General features: G+C 35.2%; 1 protein-coding gene across 1 annotated transcript; it reads right to left on the bottom strand.

Moving 5' to 3' along the window:
• Window positions 1–16,501: 16,501 nt before the first annotated feature.
• Window positions 16,502–18,289, bottom strand: LOC311626026 (piggyBac transposable element-derived protein 4-like; the record flags this gene model as incomplete). The annotated part of the gene is made up of 1 exon (XM_084890854.1): window positions 16,502–18,289. One exon carries the CDS (start codon window positions 18,287–18,289, stop codon window positions 16,502–16,504), a length of 1,788 nt encoding a protein of 595 aa, XP_084746980.1.
• Between the last annotated feature and the right edge of the window lie 3,993 nt (window positions 18,290–22,282).

The raw sequence follows: 22,282 nt of genomic DNA, 5'->3' as shown, positions 1-22,282 counted from the left end.
AACAAAATATTTATAGTTTCTTGGGATAAGGGCATGGGCATTTTTTTTCAAGGGCCATTATTTTACCTACTATTGAGGTTTAGGCATGATCTTTTTAGATATCCAATTGGTTTATGCTTTCTTTATTGATGTTTCTAATTAAAAATGACTTTCATCACTTCTGAAAACTCTTCTATATCTATGGAAATTTCTTCTAGGCCCTATATTCTTTTGAGGAACAGATTGAGCTCACAGCCCTTTTACAGAACCAAAATATTTGCCATGACCCATTGAATGGCTTGCACATGGTCAAAATCATTTCATCTCATTCTTATTATCTTCTCTATCCTACTGATCATGGGCACAATCTCTGGGAGTGCACGAAGCAATACTAAAATACGTAATTTCAGCCAAGAGGGAAAAAATGATCTTTCTTCATTAAAAACATATAAAAGAAGCAAAAAAAAATTGTGTAGGCATATAATGGCACACCTTACCTCAAACACCTGAGTTAAACATGAAGAAATGTCCCATGCATGTATACACAGTTATTTTTTGGTTTTGTTTTGCACAACTATTTCATACATGTATTTATCTGTTCCTTATATTTTCCACTTAAAAATATGTCCTGAAAGTGTTTACACATTGGCACATATAAACTTACCATATTTTTTATGCCTCTGGAAATTTCAATATACCTTCTGGTGAAAGTAAATCTGAGATTATAAAAAGGAACTTACTGTGACTATAGATCAAATGAAATAAGAATGTGTAAGGCTCTGTGAATGTGAAAGCCTTGCACATGTAAACCATACAAATACATATATAACATTGTGTTGTCATTTGTAGTAGAGTAGTCCATCGTACTTTAAAATATAGGTAAAATGAATAATATGTAGTTATTAGATCTTTTGTATATGAAGTTAGTTTTATATTGTGCTTCAAAAAGACATTTAATTTTTGTTTTGACCAGAACTATTTCCCATAATTACTTTTCTTATTTTATATTTTAAACTGAAATATTTTCAAAAATTAGAAAAGGAATTGGTTATCAAAACCTATTTTGTGTTAGAGTTTATATTAGTATTTTAAAAACAACAATTCAACTTTCTTAAAAACTACTTATTAAATAACAAGTATTTAAATTATTCTGTGTAGTTTAAAATGATTAATTTTTCTCTCTTTTTGTCTGTGATAGGAGATAGTCCTTCAGTTAAAATAGCATTTTGCAGTCAGTTTTACTAACAACTCGAAAAAGAGCTCAATAACATTTGTTAGTTTTCTACTGTTTTAGAACTTAATACATGTATATCACATAAAATACCAGTGCTATTTTCAATGCATGCTCTTATGAAAAATAAAGAACTATACTCTATAGTATGTGTGATGTCATATAAGTAATATGTATGTATATGTATAGAGTTAAGGGATATGTGGTATGTTTGTGTATGGTATAAATATATACACACACACAGTGGCATATGTAAAATATGTAATGCACATGATATATAATGCATCTATACACGTGTATGTATGCACGTTAATATATGTTTGTGCATATTACATGTATCCATATATGTGGTATGTATGGAATATGTATATGTATATATAGTAAAGGAGCCATGTGGTATGACCTACTTATTGGTATGTTAAATCTCTTAACAAAGAAATCAATTAATATGCAATTATTAATGTACTTCAATAAATGTTGGATAATTAGAGGTGATTGGGTTTGTACTTAAATTTTAAATATAAGAAAACTGCTAAAAGATAATCTTCAAAATGATAAATTAATGGCTATCATGCATATATACATATACATGTCAAAGATATTATTTAACTTACTAATTGATTAGAGAACCAAAAAATATTACACCTGGTTTGTAAGAGAATCAGAATAGACATATATGAGCGACCAAGAATGCTGAAAAGGATCTGAAAAATAGATTGATATTTTATAGGGCAGTAACCCTAATATATGGAATCATCTTTTTCATAGGGCAGAAATTAATTGTATCTCTAGTGGCATAAAATTTATTTACATTTCTATGGACAGAGTTCTTTATAGTACTAATCCTTGCCTACAGTTTACAGAGCTCTAATTCAGGCTAGTCAAAATAATCACAAGCAAATACTTCTTTATAATCAGATAACTCTAAGGGGTTTACTATTAAAAAACAAATAAACATCATTTCACAGAAAGGACACTCTGCAATCTTTTTTCAATTACAATATCTTCTATAATTTCCCTAAAATAATACTTTAATACTTTAATGTGCAATAATTTCAGAAATTAAAAAAAATATTCTTAAGTTCCCACATTAAAATTGTATAAATTTAGAGTAGTGATTGATAAATGAAAGCATCTATATATAATGTCATTTTATTTTATCTGTTGTTTTCCTCATTCATTCAACCAAACTTTTTTTAGGACCACTGTATGCCAGGTGCTGAAGTAGATAATAGACAATACAGTGATGGGCAATATATCTATAGTCCCTGGTTTGATGAAGCTCATAGTCTTGTATGGGGAGCACTCAATAACGAGGCTAGCATAAGTACTAACAAAGTACAGTATTCAACAAGGTAAATTTGATGCATCATGGGGTGTCAGGGAAAATTTCCTATAATCAACTGTAAACTGAGTCCTGAAAAGTAAATAGCAATAGTTTAATTAAAAGGCAAAGGAGGTAGAGAGTGAGGGAGATAGAGAGAACTATTTAGGAAGAAGGAATAGCTTATGCAAAGATTGATGTAATATCGATATAGTGGAGAGGTAGGCAGATTGACAAGGCAAAATCAGAAAAAAAAGGCAGGAATAAAGTCCGAAGAGCTATGGTTATGGCCATAGAAGAAATTTAAGCAGAAATGTACGGTAACTAAATTACAATTGCATTTTTAAGGATAACCCTTGCTCTCTCATCAGGATAGATTGATTGAAGCAGGAGCCAGGAATGATGCTGAGAGACTAGTTAGGAGGCCACATTGGTGTGACTAATATTAGGGGTACATATAAACAGAACCATAATAATATGGCATAAAACAGAGAGTCAGAGTGTTTTGAAGATGTAAGTAGTTAACTTTGATCAATTTTGTTTGATGTAAAACAATATTGTATTTCATGGGTAGTAACACAATTCTGAAATTTTGCCAAAGGGGAACTTTAAACAAAATGGTGCACTTCACTAAAAAAATGAAAATCTTTCAGTTTTAGTTAAATTTCCTACCAGTAAATGCTGGTCAGATGTTAAAATCTGATCCATAGTACTTTGGGGGGGAATAGATGTTTTTTAAAAACAATATTAATTTTAAACAGCATTTTAATATGAAGTGTTTTATTTGGTACTCTGGGGAAGCTAAACTTTTTTTTGGCAAGATATAATTTTCTTAAATTTCAAACAACACAGATTTTCTTTTTTAAAGAGTACACATCCTCTTAGTCATATTATAAAAAATTGCCTCTATTTTAACTAGTTCTTTTCAAACTTGGAGCCAACACTTTATATAAAAATTAAAAATATTTGAAAATAATATCTCATGCTCTTAAGAAATATTGTATATGTTTGCCACATTTTTAAATCCAAGTTTTTGTACTGTTATTGTCATTAGATTATATATTTTATCATCACATGAGTCATAGTTATTTAACAATTATTTGAAGCTCTAGCTTCAAATACTGTCAATTCTGTGTGTGTGTTTATCTGTTTTGTAGAATAGTATTTTGAGAGTGAAAGATTTAGGAATATAGAAATATTCAACCTAAAAGTAGTTTCCAAAATAGAATGCTAAGAGCCAAACACCTTAGATAATTCTTATCTAATAAAGACAGGCAATGTATAAGAAAATTGACCTCCTATGAAGTTAGAGACATTGATATTGTGATAAGATTACTGCCAAACTCTTGCCAATAAGTGAAATATTAGGTATAATGAAGAATTTTGCTAAGAATCATTTCCATATCTTAAATAAGCACACACATCAAAAACAAAACAAAAAAACAAAAATAACAAAACCAAAAAATCCATATCTAAAATATCCCCAATGACTAACAGCTATCTTGGGCTGGGATGATGTAATCTACTTAATTTCGCTGTAAAAATGTGGAGCACTAAAAGTTATGTGATTACCTGGGTTACAAAACAAGGATCATTTTGAAACTCTATGGTCTGAAATGCAAGCAGGCAGTGTGGAATTTAAAAAGATGAGGGAAGGCTAGGGAAAGGGTATTTCAGAGAAATGTAATCAAGAAAAACATGTGAGAGGGAGTAAGCAAAAACAAAAAAAGTAGTGAGAGGAGGGATATGAAAAGCAAAGAAACAGATAACTTACCTCCCAGTTAACTAGAAAGTTTCATTATTCCAAGTATTACATCTATAGAACCCACAATTCAACTGAGGTGTTACTATATTTAGCAATTTCACAAGGCTTTCCATTTTGAAAGCAGAATTCTAGCAACAGAAAGTGTGAGAGCTGAGAAAGACCTTCAATATTTTCTAGTATAACTTCACTTTACAGGAAGTAAATTGGGGTCTACATTTTCTAAGTGTTTAAGAAAAGTTGCAGTTACTTGGTGCCAAAGGCAGGATTTAAATCCAAATATTCTGATTTAAGGTTCATGACTCTTGCCACATTCTCTAGTCAAAGACTAACTGCTTTTTTCTCCCAGTGGGAAATAATAAAACTTTCCTTTCCTTAGGAAATATAAAAACTTTCTCAATCATAAAAGGTGTCTCTGTCACTTTTCCCTCCAAGAGTGCCATGAAAAAGTCATTCTTTTTCTTTTACGTAGAAGCTAGAGCTAGATTTAGCCTGAACTGAATAACGGGTTTTTCACGTTGTGGAATATCAGGTCTGTCTAGCGTTGTGGGGGTATGAAGGCACCTTCACAGCTTCCATGCTATTGTCCTTGTTTCTCAGAACGAGGCTGTGAGGTCTTTAGGTAGAGCAGCGAATTTTGTCCCTATTGCACATACAAAAGTATTAGAGGTAGAGTTAGGATCAGAGCCCAGGTCCCCCATCCCCTTTACACTGCTGCCATTGTGGGGCTTTGTGGGGCTTTTTGATTTAAATAAAATATCTCAGCCACTTGCATTTGTATTCCCTTTGGGAAACAATTGCAATAATTGTTGCCCCACCACATAGGGAAATTATAAGAATAAAATGAGATGTTAAATGGAAAGCCGTTTAAGAAAAGATCCTTTATAAGAAATGCAATGAGTCACTAATTTAAGCACTTCTAGCATGAGGAGGATCAGACAGACATTGCAGGGTAGATGATTCAATCAAATTGCAGTTATTTTTCACATAAAAAAATTTCATGAGCATTAGGGAAAAATGCATAAATTCTTTTTTTTAAAAAAAAAATATATTTTATTGATTTTGTACAGAGAGGAAGGGAGAGATAGAGAGTTAGAAACATCAATGAGAGAGAGTCATCGATCAGTTGCCTCTTGCACACCCCCTACTGGGGATATGCCCGCAACCAAGGTACATGCCCTTAACCGGAATCGAACCCAGGACCCTTCAGTCCCCAAGCCGATGTTCTATCCATTGAGCCAAACCGGTTTCAGCAAAATGTATAAATTCTTAAATTATGCAAAATAATAACAAATTACAACTGGTATTTATTGTGATATCACTTCGCTCCAGGCCTCATATTGTCAAGCTATGATTGGTCTACATCACCAAATACTAAGTGATCCATCTATTCTAGTCCTTGAGAAACCAGGTCTACATAACACAAACCAGTGTGTTCAATCACTAGCCTCCCCTCAATGACTCAAAATACTGCGGGGGCGGGGGGGGGGGGGGAGGGGGGGAGAGAGAAAAGAAAAGAAAGAAAAAAAAATAGAAAGAAAAAGAAAATGTAGAGCAAGTGATTGGATGCATGGTAAACTTTACCCACCTCCAAGGACTGCAGCCAATTTTCTTTGCTTGCTCTGAAAGATAAACCTGAAAGAGAAAGTATTTGAAGGTTGTTGGCTACATAAATATGGTATTGATGAAAGCAGTAGTTTCCATTTCAATCTATAGGCTTATTTTTCAGACTGCCCCCTGAAAATTGTGACTTTTACAGAGTCTGAGGGGATGAAGTTTCATTTGGAGACTGATGATTTCAAAATATTACCTCCTGGCATCTTTACAATACATCTTCGCTGTTCTTGCTACTATTATCCACACTTATCAGATGTGGATAGTGAAGGTTGAAGAGATTTAGGATCTTGCTGTGAGTCACTCAGGAGTTGAACTTTAGCAGCTTGACTTCACAGATGTAAATTCTTAGCCAGTAGGTACCTATCCTGGAAACTCTTGCCTTTGAGATGTATTAGGGGGAGAAAATGCCCTACCATATACAGTATAATTACTCATACATTTCCGCTGAGAGACCAACACTCCGGGATTTTTTTTCTCTTGGATTTTTGTAACCTATATCTTTGAATCCTATACTCAGTATGTTTCAACTTAGTAAATGTCCCGAAAGTAAAAAACAGTAATTATTATCTTATAAATACCATTAGAAGATTTAAATGAAAACAAGTTTACACCTGATTCATAGAACCATAAAAAACTGCACAATTAGAGGCTTATGGAAATAGGAAAAATGGTAAAAATATTGCTTTTTAAATTGTTTCAGTCTTTGACGAATCTTTTGTTTTTCATCAATATTACCCACTACTGTCATCACTTTTAGCAACTGGTTTTTAATTAGGGTTTTAATATGACAATATACTGATGATTCATATTCTTCTTTTGCACCTATAAATACAGCATAGTTTTTCCACATTTGAGTTAAAACTTTCACAAAAATGAGAGTTGCAAGAAATTAAGACAAACATTTTGTAAAGTGTCGGCAAAGCAGGAAATTTTGAAAATTATAGAGCTGTTAGATAAAACTAAGTTTCAATGTCAATACATGAAAGGATATCAGTTATCTTCCACACACACCTTGAAATGTAGAATCAGATGACTGAATATCTTTTTTTTAATAAGCAAAATTATTTTCTGCTATTTTAGGGTTTTGTAACTGATTTGTTAAAATTAATAACCAGATGAGAAATGAAGATTCCAAAAAGGTAATAATGGTTATTTTTTACTTAATGATAAGCAAAATTTCAATTAAAGGAGCATAATACAGAAATAAGAATTTTATTTTCAAAATGTTAAATCTGAAAGTGAGATGGACTATTAGCTTAATGTCCAGAGCCTTAGAATCAGATCTTCTCTGAATAAACAAACATTAAACCCAGACCTAAAATAATTTCTTAAGATAAGATTCTAAAGAACGAATTATCCAAAATCACTTACCACATTAAAGAAAAGGTGATGGAGTAAGAGTCATGAAATCACATCTCAGCAACAAATTCTAAAAATTTTATCATGGAATATAGAATAAGTATGTTTACTATATTTAAAGGCATGAAAGTATAATAATAGCTAAAAGCCAGGAGACTATAAAAACTAAAAAGGCACATTTTAAAAAGAATTAGAGCAGAATTAGAGACTGTGGAGATTCAATAAGCTGGGTAAACAGTAAGTAAACATGAATAGAAGAACTAGTAAACTGGTAGACAAAAACATGTATACTATTATAGAGTAAAAAGAGTAGAAATTATAAAAGACAATGATGATATGAAACTAATACATACCTAGTCAGAGTTTTAGGAATAGAAAATTATGTAAGAATAAGGAATATGTAGTATATACAGTGAAATGCTAACATAGACATGCAAATGTATTTTATCATTAGAAAACATTTAAGGGAATTCACCACAGTAACATTAAACTACAAAAAAAAAAGTCATAAGAATTGCAAATAATTCACTCTAATAACATTGAAAGAGTACTGTGTATTGAAATGTACTTGGCTGCAAGTAACACTAAATGCACAACTGTGGCTGAAACAAATGGAGGTTGTTCTAGTTATATAAAAGTCTGGAAGTTGCAGTTATTAGCCTTACTTTAAATCAAACTTGGACATTGATAATCACACATGACTGGGCAGGGCTCATGCAGGAGGCAACCAATCAAAGTGTTCCTCTCTCTTTGACGTTTCTTTCTGTCTTTACCTTACTCTCCCACATTCTCTAAAAGTCAGTGGAAACATATCCTCAGGTGAGGATAAAAAAAGAAAAGAAATGCATATCCTGTTTGAAAATGCCTAAAGAAAGTTGTCATTTTTTCTTGGTGAAGGGACCGGAGTCCATATTGATGAAAACACGTTGGTGGCTGTGGTGACTGGCAGTGGCTGCAGCTGCTGAGTGATGGGGCTGGTGCCTTCTCCTGATCAGCCTGGTTGTCTCCCACAAAGGGAGGCCAAATTGTAGCTAAGGCCCGCTCCCTGTGGACATCCCCTGAGAGCTCCCAGTATGTGAGAGGGGGCTGAGGGAGCCCCAATCCCCAATCGTGCATCAGGCCCCTAGTAATTTAAGAAGAGAGGAGAGGGGGGAATGCTTACTGGCATGGGGTAAAATATGAAGGAGAAGAGTAGGGGAATGCTGGTTTTTTAATTTGTTTGAATGCTGGGAAAATACCTTTTAGACTCATTTACATTTTATATTTCATACATATGTATATTAAAAAACTTCAAACATTTCAATACTTTGGATTTTAACACAGTGTGCTTACATTAAACATAAAGTACGATGAATCTCAGTTCTCCACCATTGTGTAAATATTCTGTGGTCCACTTTGAAATGTGTTAGACATACTGTGCAAGCCTTCGCTATATACACCTTGTGAATAATTAACAGTGCTGTTTCCTAGATCGGGAATCAGAGTAACTTTTTAGAACAAAAGCAGGCTCCAGTAGAATGTTGGATTCCATTTTTACTGATTCGTATAATGCTGCCTCAATTCAAGCAGAACACTAAAGTCACAGTGGCAATTCCCAGCAAAGTGGATTCGCTTAGTCCATTTACTGCTAGCTTTGCTGAAGACTGATTAAAATGACTGTAGTCTTTCTGTCAGTAGTGGCCTTTGATTGCAGTTACTTGCCACCAGCTGCACCTGTGAGTGTGAGACCCAGTGGCTAGCACAGCAGGGGCCCTGAACTCACTGATAGGCTCTCTACTGTAATCTCAGCACCTCCTTTCCTGTGCTACAGCAGCATCTCGAAGTTGGCAGAATGTGGATGTGATATCCAACTGTTAATATGCACTACAATGAAGCTTTTACAAAAAATTATTTGCTATCCTAGGGTTCTGCCACATCACATTTGAAAAAAAAACCCACAAAAAACAAAACAAAACAAAACAAAAAACCCAACATTGATTTATTATGTATTTTAACAGTTGCATGTCACATGTTATATCACTTTATCTTAGTTGAGAAACACCAGACATCTGAAAACTAGAAAAGGAATGTAGGGAATTTAGCATTGAAGTCAACAAAATATTCATCTTTAGGAACTGACCAATTCCACAAGTAAGTGACTAGAGTCCCAATACATCCCTATGTGCTGGCAACCATTCAGGGTCTCTGAGGATAACACCTCACTCTCTACCACTCTTTCTCCCAAAGTAGAAAAAGGAAATGTAGACCACCAACTGAGGGTGAAAAGGAGGGGAGAGATGGAAGAGAGAGAAATGCTTCAGAAAAAGTAGCTGCTGGAAGAACTAGGTAATGGCTAAATTTCAGAAATCAAATGATGCTTTTTATAAAAGAGGTAATGAATGAATCCCTGACAGTTTATATCAAAATCATATCTATGCTGCAGATTCATGAAGTACAGCATACCAAACTAGTTGGTTAAAATATGAACTAAACTACTAATATAAACTGTAAAGTATAAATAGATAGCTGCCTATTTCCCTTCCACTTTTTTGAAAGTCAAATTACTAAAGGAATAAATGTAATGAAATTTGGTATATCTCACTACTATTTTAAATGCATCAGAGATCTAAACTTCATGATATTTCCTAGGGCAAATGAAGGCTTAAAATATTTAAGTATTCGAAAGACAAGCTGATATTCAATCAACTCTTTAAGAATGATTTCAATTCCACATTATTTTGTTCAGTATAGTTTATATGCCCTTTGGTAAGCATTAAGCTAAAGCTACTGTATCACTTCTTTGGCCAAGTAGATGTCAAATTTTTCATTACAGTAAATTTAGCACGAGGGTAAATTTAACATAATTTTCAAATTTAAGAAAACTTTTGTTTAATAACAATGATATGTAAATTTAAAAACACTTTTATTAACAATACATTTAAACTCTAACAAAATGTAATTTGCAAATATTTGTGTTTATTTTAAATAAAATTAAATTTGCTATATTGAAAAAAACAAACAAACTAGATGACATTATCCAAGGGAGAAAGTTAATTATCTTAACAAAATAACTTATTTCAATTAACATCCTATTAATTGATATTTTCCAATTGGAATCTTCAGCATAGCAAACTCTGTTATAGCCTAAGCACCAGATAGTTGCCCAAATCTTTATTCAGCTCTTTCATCCTAAAACTGAAATATTTTTTTTTGCTGTACTAAGAGAAGTAACATTTAAATTCATTTATTTTCATGGATTTGCCATTGTATGTGTAGGATATGACTTAGATCCGTAAGAATCTCCCCATTGTTTTAAGTTCCAAGTAAGTAGAAATAACTATTATTTAATAAACTATTTTATTTATACATGAACTTATGTATGGAGCATACTTGTAAGATCCTGCATGGAACTTTTAGTTGAATACAATTCTCATGAATAATTCAGGCCTAAATTCTGTCAGCATGATACGCATGTCTATCTATTGAACAATATATACATGTGTGAACACACATGGAAACCATCCCATTACACAATTTAATTAACCATTTGGCAGCACTCCACAACATTATACTCTGGGGAAGAAATTTAGGCATTCATTCATTCATTCATTCATTCATTCAAAAACTATTTACTGAACAATAACATTAACAATTACTGTGCCAGGTGATATAATATGCCAAGATAAATAAAAGACCAGGCTCTCATAAAATGCAGTGTGTTGTAGGAATAAGTATGTTAGCACATTTGGTCTAACGGGGATCCCTAGGTTTCTCATAAGAGGGATCTATTTTATTTTTCTAGACATCCCAAAGAAAAGGAAAGAAAAGAGAAAAACCAGCACACACAGTTAGTACACTGTATAAAGAAAGAAAAGCCAGCACACACAGTTGGATGTCTGCAAAGGGTTGCAATCACAATCTCTGTCCTGGAGCCATTTCTGGTGCTGCTCTGTAACCAAGGTTCCCTTTAAGGAGAAAGTCAGATTATTGATTCTGCTCAGCACTCAGTAAATTCAAATTTCATTGCAATAATATTGAACAATTTTATACTATTTAAAAATTATTTACATTTGTACTTTTTGAAAAGTTCATCTAGAGCACTTGAAATGATAGCAGTCTTCCCACTGGGTTACTTTTATTTACTTTCTCCTCCTATAAATGATGTACTTCTAGCATATAGAAGCCATATTTTGCTCACATGTATAGCTCAAGTATGTTGCATAGTATTTAACACTTGCTACCTTATTTCCATTTGTATTGGGTCCTATTTGGTCGCATGATCTTCACCCCTGTCTGGTGAGATTTTTGATATCTATAGGGTCATCAAAGCTTTGGTTTATGTGTTCAGGTCCGAGTTTGGTGCTGACTTCTATCAGAGACCTTTCTAAGTTCTGTACAGAAGCAGGGGTAATAAGGCAATGTCCTCTCTCTAGGCAACCGTTGCCACCCTTTCCTGAGCACTGTGGGCACGGAGTTCTGTAGCAGCACTTCTACTGATTGTGGACTTCAATGTCCGCTTTTCCTGAAATGGAGCTGAATTGGCCAAGCTGGCCCTTTAAAATCAGGTAAGGGCCTCCCTTGGCAGTGTGCTTGAAGCCCAGAACAACCCAAATGATGGCTAGATTCATCCCCAGCAAAGATGCTCACCAAAATGAACTTTGGAGGAGGATCAAATATGTAAGTCAGTTCTACTTTTATTAAAATAGAAATTCTGTTGAAGAGCAGTTTAATTGTAACCACTTTGCAGAAAATGTTCATTTAGAGTAATTCAACTTCTGAAAATTTTAACAAAATGTAGACATGGAATACATAAAATAAAATATTTGCAATATGGAAATAGCAAAATATACTAAATGAAAATAAAAGAGTTGCTAGGTAAATCATTAGACAATACTATGCAATATGTTGTCATTCGCATTAGATTATGAGCACAATGAAAAAAACATGGAAAACCTCTGATACAGCACTAAATGAATAAAGCCACTCAATAGAACTAGCCCTCCCGAGTTTGTGCTTCCTAACGTTTCCTCATTCCGGAGCTTGCTGTTTACTTGATGGAGACACTCTCTCCTGAACATAATGTCTTGTATTTTTTCAGGGGTTTGATGGCTTTTTACAGGGGCTTATAGGAACTATAAATTCCACTTAAGAACACACCCTTTAAAAGTGAGGAGTTTAATTTTATCTCCTTCTCAAGGACATTTGCAATTTAGGAGTGGATGACTAGAGTGTAGTCACTGTAAATGACTGATTTGTGAGCCAAGGCCTCAGATATCAGAATATAACAGAATATGATATATCTGATTCTCCTGAAGACAACGAAGACGGCAGCTAACCCCTGGAGAAACACACAGCGAATTCCCTTGATAGCTCACGCAGAGCATAGTAGAGCTGCTTCTACTTAATCTTGGGAAGTCTGATCACATCTGTGGGCTGTGTACATGTCCCCGAAGGATGAATTGAGCTCAATTTTGGAGAAAATTACTACTTTTTTAAATTTTTTATAATGTTTACTTAACACGTGGCAGAAACTCTCAGGAGAGTCTCACTAAATGTAAGTGATTAATGAACCTCGAGTCTAACAGGACTCACATGTGGGTAAGCTTTCAATCTGGCAACACTAATTAGAATCAAAACAGTCTTTATCTCTCTTGCTATTTGAGTTCTATTTCTTGCCAACCCATCACATTTGTCTCACAATATATAGGTGCCAAGAAGTGAATAAACAATCAAATTTTTCTCAAAAATGAATCTTAATAAATTTAATTTTGAAGATAAATAATCCTACACATGTACTAAAATGTTAACGTTTTTTAAAAGACTGACCATACTAATTATTGGACAATATGTTAACTGACTGCATTTCTTTCACACTTATGTTCAGAATATAAATGCTACAAATATTTAGAAAAATAATTTGGCAGGTTTTTTAAAAAGGTTAAACATATCAGAGCTAATATCAGGGCTGAAACTGCTAGAGTTTCAGGAGAGCTAAAATCAGACCCAGTGTCCAGAGTCTCTATTCCATTTTGGAGCAGTGTCCAGTACAGCATCAGGCTAGCTGCAGTCCTTTGGTTCATTGTGTGTGGGGATCCGCATGACCGTGAGCTACAAGGGAGGATGCCAGGAAGCCAAGTGTAAGTAATGAAGCAGCCATCGGAGAACTAAGAGGAACCAAGAGCACAAGAGAATGAGCTTCTTTGTTTAGGGGGTTATGTATCCCATAACTTTGTGTCCTTGCAGTGGCCATGCTCATTCTGGCCAACCATCTCTGTCCCCAAGTGTGATGGACAGCAAGCACCTTCACTGTTCCCTCCAACTTTACTGGGCATTCATCCATCTTCCCTTTGTTGGACCTCTGGGGAGAGGAAAGTTGCAACTTCCTGGTGAAGGTGCCCAAATGACATGCCTATACTATCTGACTTTCCCTTTGCTCCTTTCCTATTAATAACTAGCTAATTACAATGGAATTAAAGCCATCACCAACATTAAAATGAGGAAAATATCTATTACTTCCACAATTTATTCTGCTCTTTTAAATCTCTATTTCTGACTTTTCCTACAAATACCCCCTCTCCATTCTCTGTCCCTATACTACTTTGTGCCACTATAGAATTTCTATATTTTTCAGAAATGTATATAAATGGAATCATACAATATGCACTATTTTTCTTTCTCAACTAAAAAGAATAATCTTGAATTAATCCATATGGTTGGGTTGGATGTAACAGTATTTTATTTGTACTACTGAGAAGTAACCCATTGTATGAAAATACCACTATTTGTTCATTTATTACCTGTTAAGGAACATTGGGTTGTTCCCAGGTTTGTCTATTATGAAGATGATCTAAACATTCCTATGTAAGTCTTTGTATATACATATGCTTTAATTTCTCTTGAATAAATACTTTGGAGTATAAAGGCTGGTTCATGTTGTTCCTTTCCTTTCCCTCTCTCATCTTCATTCTTTTCTTCTTCCTTTTTTCCCCCCTTCCCTTCTCATTTCCTCAAAATCCAAACTTTACCTCATTTAAAAAAAATGTCAAATAGTACTTTTTAGATAATTCTGTAATTTATTAACACATCTCCTGATGGATGTTAATTTCTTTTCTAATAAAGCTACAATGAATAGCTTTTAAAGGGGCTGATATGTAATAACTATATAAACAAGTCAAGCGCAAGATATGACACAAGCTATTCTTTTGCTTCTTTTCCTCTTTTTTGGACCTTAATTTTCAGTTAGTCATAGGCTTACATCTTATCTTCAATCCTAATGGCAGAAATTAATGAGATGATAGTATTCTACTGAAAGACATTATTATTGCACTGAATTACTTCAGGAAGTGCAGATCCCCTCTACATCTATTAAAGGTTTTAAAAAGTAGAAAAGTAATAGTTAACTAAAATGTGTTTCCTTTCTTAGCCCCAAAAAATTTCATTATTTAATCTGTTAAACCCTTGTGTAAATACAGTGATTTTGCAGCCTTTCAGTACTGTGCGATACATATTTTGGCATTGTAGCTATTCCGGATTTCTTCCATGGTACTTTAATTTTTTGGTTCAGTGAGCAAAACTAAGAGTTCTCCAGAAGGACTTGTACTTAAAACAGTCAGGGGTGTACTGCCTGATGAGACATTCAATCTTTTCCCTTGATGAGGGTGTCCAGTCAGAAAAGCTCTTTTGTTTTACTCAGGAAAAAACTTTAAAGAAAATTACCACCCAAACAGCAAAAAGCAATAGAGATTTTCTCAGTGCTATACTGTGTCACAATCTAATGTGTGTTTAGTACATGTTTTCAGAGGCTGTTGCTTGTGATGATGAAATAGACATCTTTGTTTTCTTCATTTAACCTCTGTAGCTTAAACAGAATAGTGTTGAGGAATTTGATGTCAGAAAGTTAATAACAACATGTTTTCTATCATTAAATTTTCAAAAAACAAACAAACAACAACAACAACAACAAAATAAAATGTGGCAGGTCCTAGTAAATTTTATCTATAGAGGAGAAACTGGAATCTTAGGAAAGTTAGCTAATATTCCCATATACAACAATGGTAAGTGGTACAACTAAGATTTAAACTCATGTCTTTTCTATCCACAAGCTCATAGATACAGAGAACAAACTGATGGGAGAGGGTTTAATCAGCCAAATAGTCTAATAAAATAAGACTGGTTTATAATTTAATGAATCAACTCTATTATAAAGTAACTAATATTTGGGAGGTAGCATCTCTGGCATTGAAGTAGTTAAATAAATAATAAACTTATTGCAGTGATGAGTTTCACCTCTGGTCATGATGAATCTAGCTTCCATTTTATTATAGTTCCTTAGCCTGGCTGTTATAAACTACTTAGCCTGAATATATTGTTAGCTATTCTTAGGCCACATTTTATTACAGGAGTATTTATGAACTGCATTAGAGACAGAATTCTGTTATACATAAAGTTGAAATGTTATTAGCCAATAAATTTATATTAGTAAAACATAATAACCCAGCTGGGGTGCCTCAGTGGTTGGGCGTCAACCCATGAACCAGGAGGTCATTGTTCGATTCTCGGTCAGGGAACATGCCTGAATTTTGGGCTCCATCCCCAGTGGGGAGCCTGCAGGAGGCAGCTGATCAATGATTCTCATCATTTCTCTTTCTCTCTCCCTCTTCCTTTCTCTCTGAAATCAATAAAAATATTTAAAAAACACATAATAAAGACTGAACACCTATAGTAGACCATGCAGTTCTATTCAAAGTAGTATCATGTAATAATTTATTTTTACATTTTTATTTTGACTTTAAAGATTTCAAATATTTACACGTTAATTGCTTATTTTTATACATGATTAAGGACTTGGTTGGCAATATCATATGTATAAATCATTTTCAAGTTCCCATCTATCCTTTTATAGGTGTGTGTGTTTGGGGAGGTACTTAATGTTTATTTTCCTGGTATTGTCTAAAGAGGTAGACCACCAAAGAGATAATACCATAATACCTCAACTTAGCATGTTCAGAAGGGAGTAGGATAATTTCTGGGAACAGAGAAGAATATACTAAAATGAGAAACCCTTTGCACTCCGAACCATTCTGGACATTGGCTACCAGCTACTCGACGCTACTTTGCAGTGGAAATGTACATTTACAGACCCTCGTATTATTTAGTATAATTTTGGAACCAAGTAACGTATTATAATGATATTGGACTTATATGAATTGGGTGACATCGAGAAATGTATATTTGCAAAAAAAACAATATTTTATTGTTTATAATTTTTTACAGTATGATAAGTTTTGAAACACTCCCCAATATGCATTGCAGGCTGATAAGTGCATGTTTGACAGTAATAAGTGGTTTGACGCCTGCCACCAGGTGTTTTCCTGTTAGAACACACAATGCAGTCCCGTTTTCTTTGTCCCACATCAGGAATATGTAGTTTATTTTTTAATCTATTGTCCGCAGAAGATGTGGATGGACGCGTTCTCGATACACGAAAATCGCCCTTTAATTGGTCAATGAGTGTCCTGACAAACTTGTGGTGTGTCATTGGCGTTTCATTACTTGTTTGTTTTTCGATGCGATACATTATGTATGAGTTCATCACACACATTTCCAACCCCCCAAAAAATAACTTCCTCCACCATTTGAGCGATTTACGGAGGAAACAATACGTCGAAGTGTATTGATCTGCACGATCCACACCACCCATATTTGCCGTATATTCTAACAGCATTTCAGGCTTACTGACTGTTATGATATGTCCACCGCGTAATGTTCTCTGGGTAGATTGTAGGTTTGTGTTATAATAATTGGTGAGCATGGTAATAATTCTTTTATCTTTCCACGCAAGAAGCGTAGTATTATTCTTTCTGTATGCAACTGTTTTATTGGTTGAAAATTTTGGTTTTTTTATTTGTGTCGGTACGCCTTTTCGATGTATCTTTATAGTGCCAGTAAGATGACAATTCATCTTTAGCAGTTCTTCCGCTAAAAGGATGCTGGTATAGTACCTGTCGGTGAATATGTGGTATCTTTTTGCATCAGGAACTCTTTCTAATAATTTCTTGAATAAATGTAGCGGAATCCTGGTACTTACTGGAAGATCCGGCCGGGATATATTATCAGAGGTTATGCTGCCATAGTATGGAAGTATTGTAAATAAGTATCCCGTTCTTGAGTCCGCCAGCGCATATATGCATATACCCCACTTTGTTGGCTTGTTGGGATTATACATAATAAATGCTATTCTGCCTTTGAACTTTACAACAGATTCATCCACAGTGACTGCTTTATATGGTATGAAATACTGTCTAAATTTGCTATCTATATATTCTAAATAGTTGCTAACTTTCTGAATGCGAGTTCTTATCGTTGCATTTCCTTGCATGGGTTTGTTCAAATGTAACATCCAAAATATCTGCATAAATCTGGTCCTGGTAAATGTTTCCGGAAAAAAAAAAAAGGATTCTACTATTGGATTGGCAGCAGTAGACCAGTATTCTTGCATGTTGGGAAGTTGAATCAATCCCATATTCAGGATGATGGCGATAAATGCTAAAAATTCTTCTTTGGTAATATTGTACCACTTGTGCCAAGTTGACTTTCGGGAAAGCTGTTTCTTTCCAATTTCTTCTTTGGCATAATTATTTGTCTCTTTTATTATGCTGTCTACTAATTCTTCAGTAAAATATAATGTGAAATAGTCTATGGGCTCTTTTATGTTACTCGGGACTTGTGGTCCGGCTATTTCTTCGTGTAAATCAAAATTTATCGTGGCTGGAGGAACGTCCGATTCGGTAACATCTTCCCACTCTTCACTTGACGATACGTTGTCCTGTTGCCGTGTGTTTTCTTCCGTACTACTATTATCGCTTTCGCTATCTATGCGAACAATTCGTCGCCTTCTAGGTTGAACGATATCACTATCACTGCTGTCGTTTTGTTCTACAGTTAGTCTTTCTAACGTGTCTGTATAGAGGTCTATCTGGAGCTCATCTTCACTACTACTTGTGTCATGAGACTCATTCGTGGTTGGACGCTTTGCCATTGTTCTAATAAAAAATATGAATAAATGCATGGGTTGAAAATTTCTAATTGTTATTACTAACTGACAAGATGATATTTACCAAAATAGCTTTCACCAAACAATTTATTCACTAAGAAAAGAATCACTTTTCCGATTTTCTCACTCATTAGATCTATGTGCACTGCTCGAAGCTTCAAACCAAAATGAGCTCAGCTTTGAAAATCTTTTCCTCCAGATGTAGACTTGTTTATTTGTAATTATATATCTCACTATACAGTGCGCGCTATGTTCGAAAACCGACCTTTCTTCTACAAACTCCCCTTATCGCTCTTTTCAAGTGGCGTCGCGAAGTGCTCGGACCGTCATTAGCACGCATCTCACGTTCTCGTCCGACACAAAACCCGCTGACATTTCTTGTATATATCTTAGTAATTTTACGATATTTTGATTTAATTTCTTGTGCCATTTCAAGATAAAACTTCAGGGAAACATGCATGTCTCAAAAAGTTGCGTTGAAATAACTCAATTCCCTGTAATCACTAATAAACTGCAATGTCCTCTGAGAGGGGACATCCGAGTGATATGCTAGAATTCCGATGTACCCTGAGAGGGGACAGCGGAGTGCAAAGAGGTATACTAAAATGAGAGTGCCCTTGGGTTTCCACAGCTGAAGGGGTGAAAAAAGAAGAGGAGTTGGTTATGGGAGGTTACCTGGTTACTGTAAACAAGGAGGTTTTATGCAGGTTTAAGTCAGTGCCTTGTCCATTGATAAGAGTTGCTATAGATGTAGAAAGCTTGATTCAATGAACTTCTCTCATTACATTCAATCACACATTATATATAAAATGTATTTATTCATTATAACTTATGTGTCACTACAAATTACTGTTGCCAAAGAGGTTGTTTGCCTGAATACATCAAAGCCCGATAAAATGCAAACAAGAGTTTGCAGCACAAAAAGTAAAGGTTTACTTAAGGCAATGGAGCCAAGTTAGGAAACACAGGTGAGCCAGTGTTCTCAAACTTGGCCCCATAGCCTTGAGGGAATAGGGGGGAAATCATCAGTCATGGTGTCTAAGGGAATAGGTTGTGGGCCCTGCTGATAGTTGGGGTTAGGGGTAGAAGTGGTTGATTGCTGATCAGGTCCTGGTGTCAGCCTTGGAGTCATTCTGTCTGGTTTTGTAAGAATGTGGTTGGTTAAGGTTGTTCTGAGAAGGAAAACCCCTATTTTTTTTTTTTTTTTTTTTAACTGCTGTTTGGAATTTTCTACTGTTTTTCTTAGATGGCCTCTTATTCTAAAAATGTTTGCTTTCTAGTCTGCTTTAGCCTGCTTGTAAAATGGGGATCATAAAATTAGCTGTCTGACTTTGCAGGTCAAGACTAGGTATGCCCATAAATTTAGCTGTGTTTGTTTTCAAGGACAGCAGCGAGATAACCACTAATTGCACAGAGAGCTGGCTTCTTAATAAAAAGGGAAGCTCTGCTTGTACCTTTGCTTAGAATTTGAATTCATTTAAAGTGAGTCTCTCCAAACTCTCCTCCTGCATTGTTTGATTGTTCGGGAACTCTGTAACAGTTCTGCTTTCATGGACCTGTGGCTGAAACACAACTAAAGTCAAGATGTTATCTTTATTTTGACCGAAACTCTGGCCCCTTGATCAACAGACTTGAGGCTTTATTCTTCAAACAGCTTGAAGCTGACCAGAACCTGATGTCCTGAGCACTTAATGATGAAGGGAGTGGATGTGCAATGTGTACAAAAGTGGAAGGATCTGGATGAAAGGAGGCAAGTGAAGCATGGTGCGATTAGACTGGATGAAGCTAGCTTGAATGAAGGAAAAAGTCATGTTAAAGTAATGAAGTTCTTGTGTGGTTACACTATCTTGGTGACTAACAATTCTAGTCCCTAATTTATATCAAGGATTATGCTGGTGATGTTTTTCTGTGGGTATGCCAGACATCAAAAAATAGGAGGGATAGTTTTGAAGTTTGGGTACTGAGTAAATCCTCTCCCTAATGTTTTCCATTGTCTATTTTCTTTCCTTATCATATTTCCCTCATTTCTCCTTTTCCTTTTTCTCTTGCCATCTTTGCATCCCCCACTAATTTGTTGTCCACCAAAAGACTGTTTCTTCCATATACAATTCCTTGAAAATTCACATTGGTGTCTTCACTTCCTTCTGATAGGGATTTATGTTTTTTTTCTAACCATCATAGCCTCTTGGACTTTGTTCACTTTTCTTAGTAGTCTCTCAATACGCATGCCAAACTAATGGCAGACACTGTCTTTAACTTCCTGTTAGCATGCTCCAATGTTATTAGCTCTTCTCCAGAAAGATAATTTCTCTTTATCGAGCTTCCTAGGTTCGGGTATCCTTGCAGGGGTCTTCAAACTACGGCCCGCGGGCCACATGTGGCCCGCAGAGGAGTCTGATCTGGCCTGCCAGGTTTTTTGGGCAGTGAGCGCAGCCGAGGTGTTACAATAGGAATTAGTAGTTCATATAGTCCGGCCCTCCAGCTCTCTGAGGGACCGTGATCTGGCCCCCACTTTAAAAAGTTTGAGGACCCCTGCACAGCAATCCTTGCCCAGGTGGATACTGTGGAGGTCCGTGGGTTAAATCCTTTTGAGTTTCACCGCCATCCTGCCCAGATGAACCACTGTTGAATCTTCATTTGCTATTGAGCTGACAGAACTAAACAAAGAGCCCCTGCTTCATTAGGTAGCTTTTAAAAATCATCTTAATTGACTCCTTTTGATACTACACAGTAGCTACATCCTGCAGACAAACTGCTGAAGATGCAATGAATACAATGAGATTAGAAAGGAAAAGGAAGCATTTGCCACCAGCACAAGGCACATAATGAATGAGAGAGGGGAGACCCCCCCCCCCAAAAAAAAAAAAAAAAAAAAGGTTTCTGGGTTAGCTCTTTCGCTCTCAAAAATATTTTTTGTTCATTTAAAACTCGGGTTTAAGAAGGCAAAGAAACAATGGCCTTTTAACAGTGTTTGCGAGATGACCTTTTCTGTCTCTAGTGTCGGAATAGAAAACTGTAACTCCCTGAGCTCGAATCAAAGAAACCTAGTGTGGAAAAAAGCAGCAAAACCCCCAGGCAGACCAGGCCTTGGACCATTATTTCCAGAAAGAATATGTATAAACTGAAGTTCCAGAAATAACATAAAGTCAGACTTCATGAACTATTCATCACATCTGATTTAATGGGATCATTAAACTGGCATTCGGCATGTGCTAATAGCATCTAATGCACAAATACTTCTTTTTTTTTTCTTTTTTGACTGTTGAATGAATAATGATCCATGATTTAGGTTTTCTTAATGGCTCCTTAATATCAACTCTGTAGGCAAGGAAAACTGGTGAAATGTATGGCATTTATTCTATATTAGCTGCATGGAAAATGTGCATGTTTGTGATCAAGGTAGGTTTTACACAGCAGCCCTAATGATATCTCATGAAAAGTGGATGGTTACACGGAATACATCTCCAGCATGAGCATCTGATGCCAGCATATTAGCCAGAGTGGAAGAAACAGCACAGATGCCAGGACATTACTGCTGATTTATAAAGCAAGCTAACCTTCGTACTTTTCCAAGAATTCATCATTTAATGAAAGCTTCCATAAGATACAAATTGATGGGCTAGGGATTTTCTTCTGTGTGTAAGAAATTATTTTCCTGCAAAAGAGCAGAAAGAGGACACCTTTTTTGTCCCCCTCTCACCTATGGCTCTCCCTAAATGTACATTCTCTGTGCTTTCTGTTGTGATATAGGGAGAACACACTATTTCCTTCGGCATTTAGCAATAAGCAGATGTTCGGATGAGTGATAATGTTATGTTCCTTCCCCTAAAGTTTGTCTAAGCCTCCTAATCTTGACCATATTAATTAGAAGACTAGATGTGTCTCTGATATCAAAGGGAGCTTCATAATGAAGGAAGCATCAAGTGAGATGATACACTATCAAACTAATCCAAGAGAGGGGCTGGCCCTTTTGCTGAC

This window comes from Pipistrellus hanaki (assembly GCF_964339955.1).
Source record: "Pipistrellus hanaki genome assembly, chromosome: 7".
NCBI lineage: Eukaryota > Metazoa > Chordata > Mammalia > Chiroptera > Vespertilionidae > Pipistrellus > Pipistrellus hanaki.
Note: the sequence above shows the minus strand (reverse complement) of the source record. Positions and strands in the feature narration are given on the sequence as shown.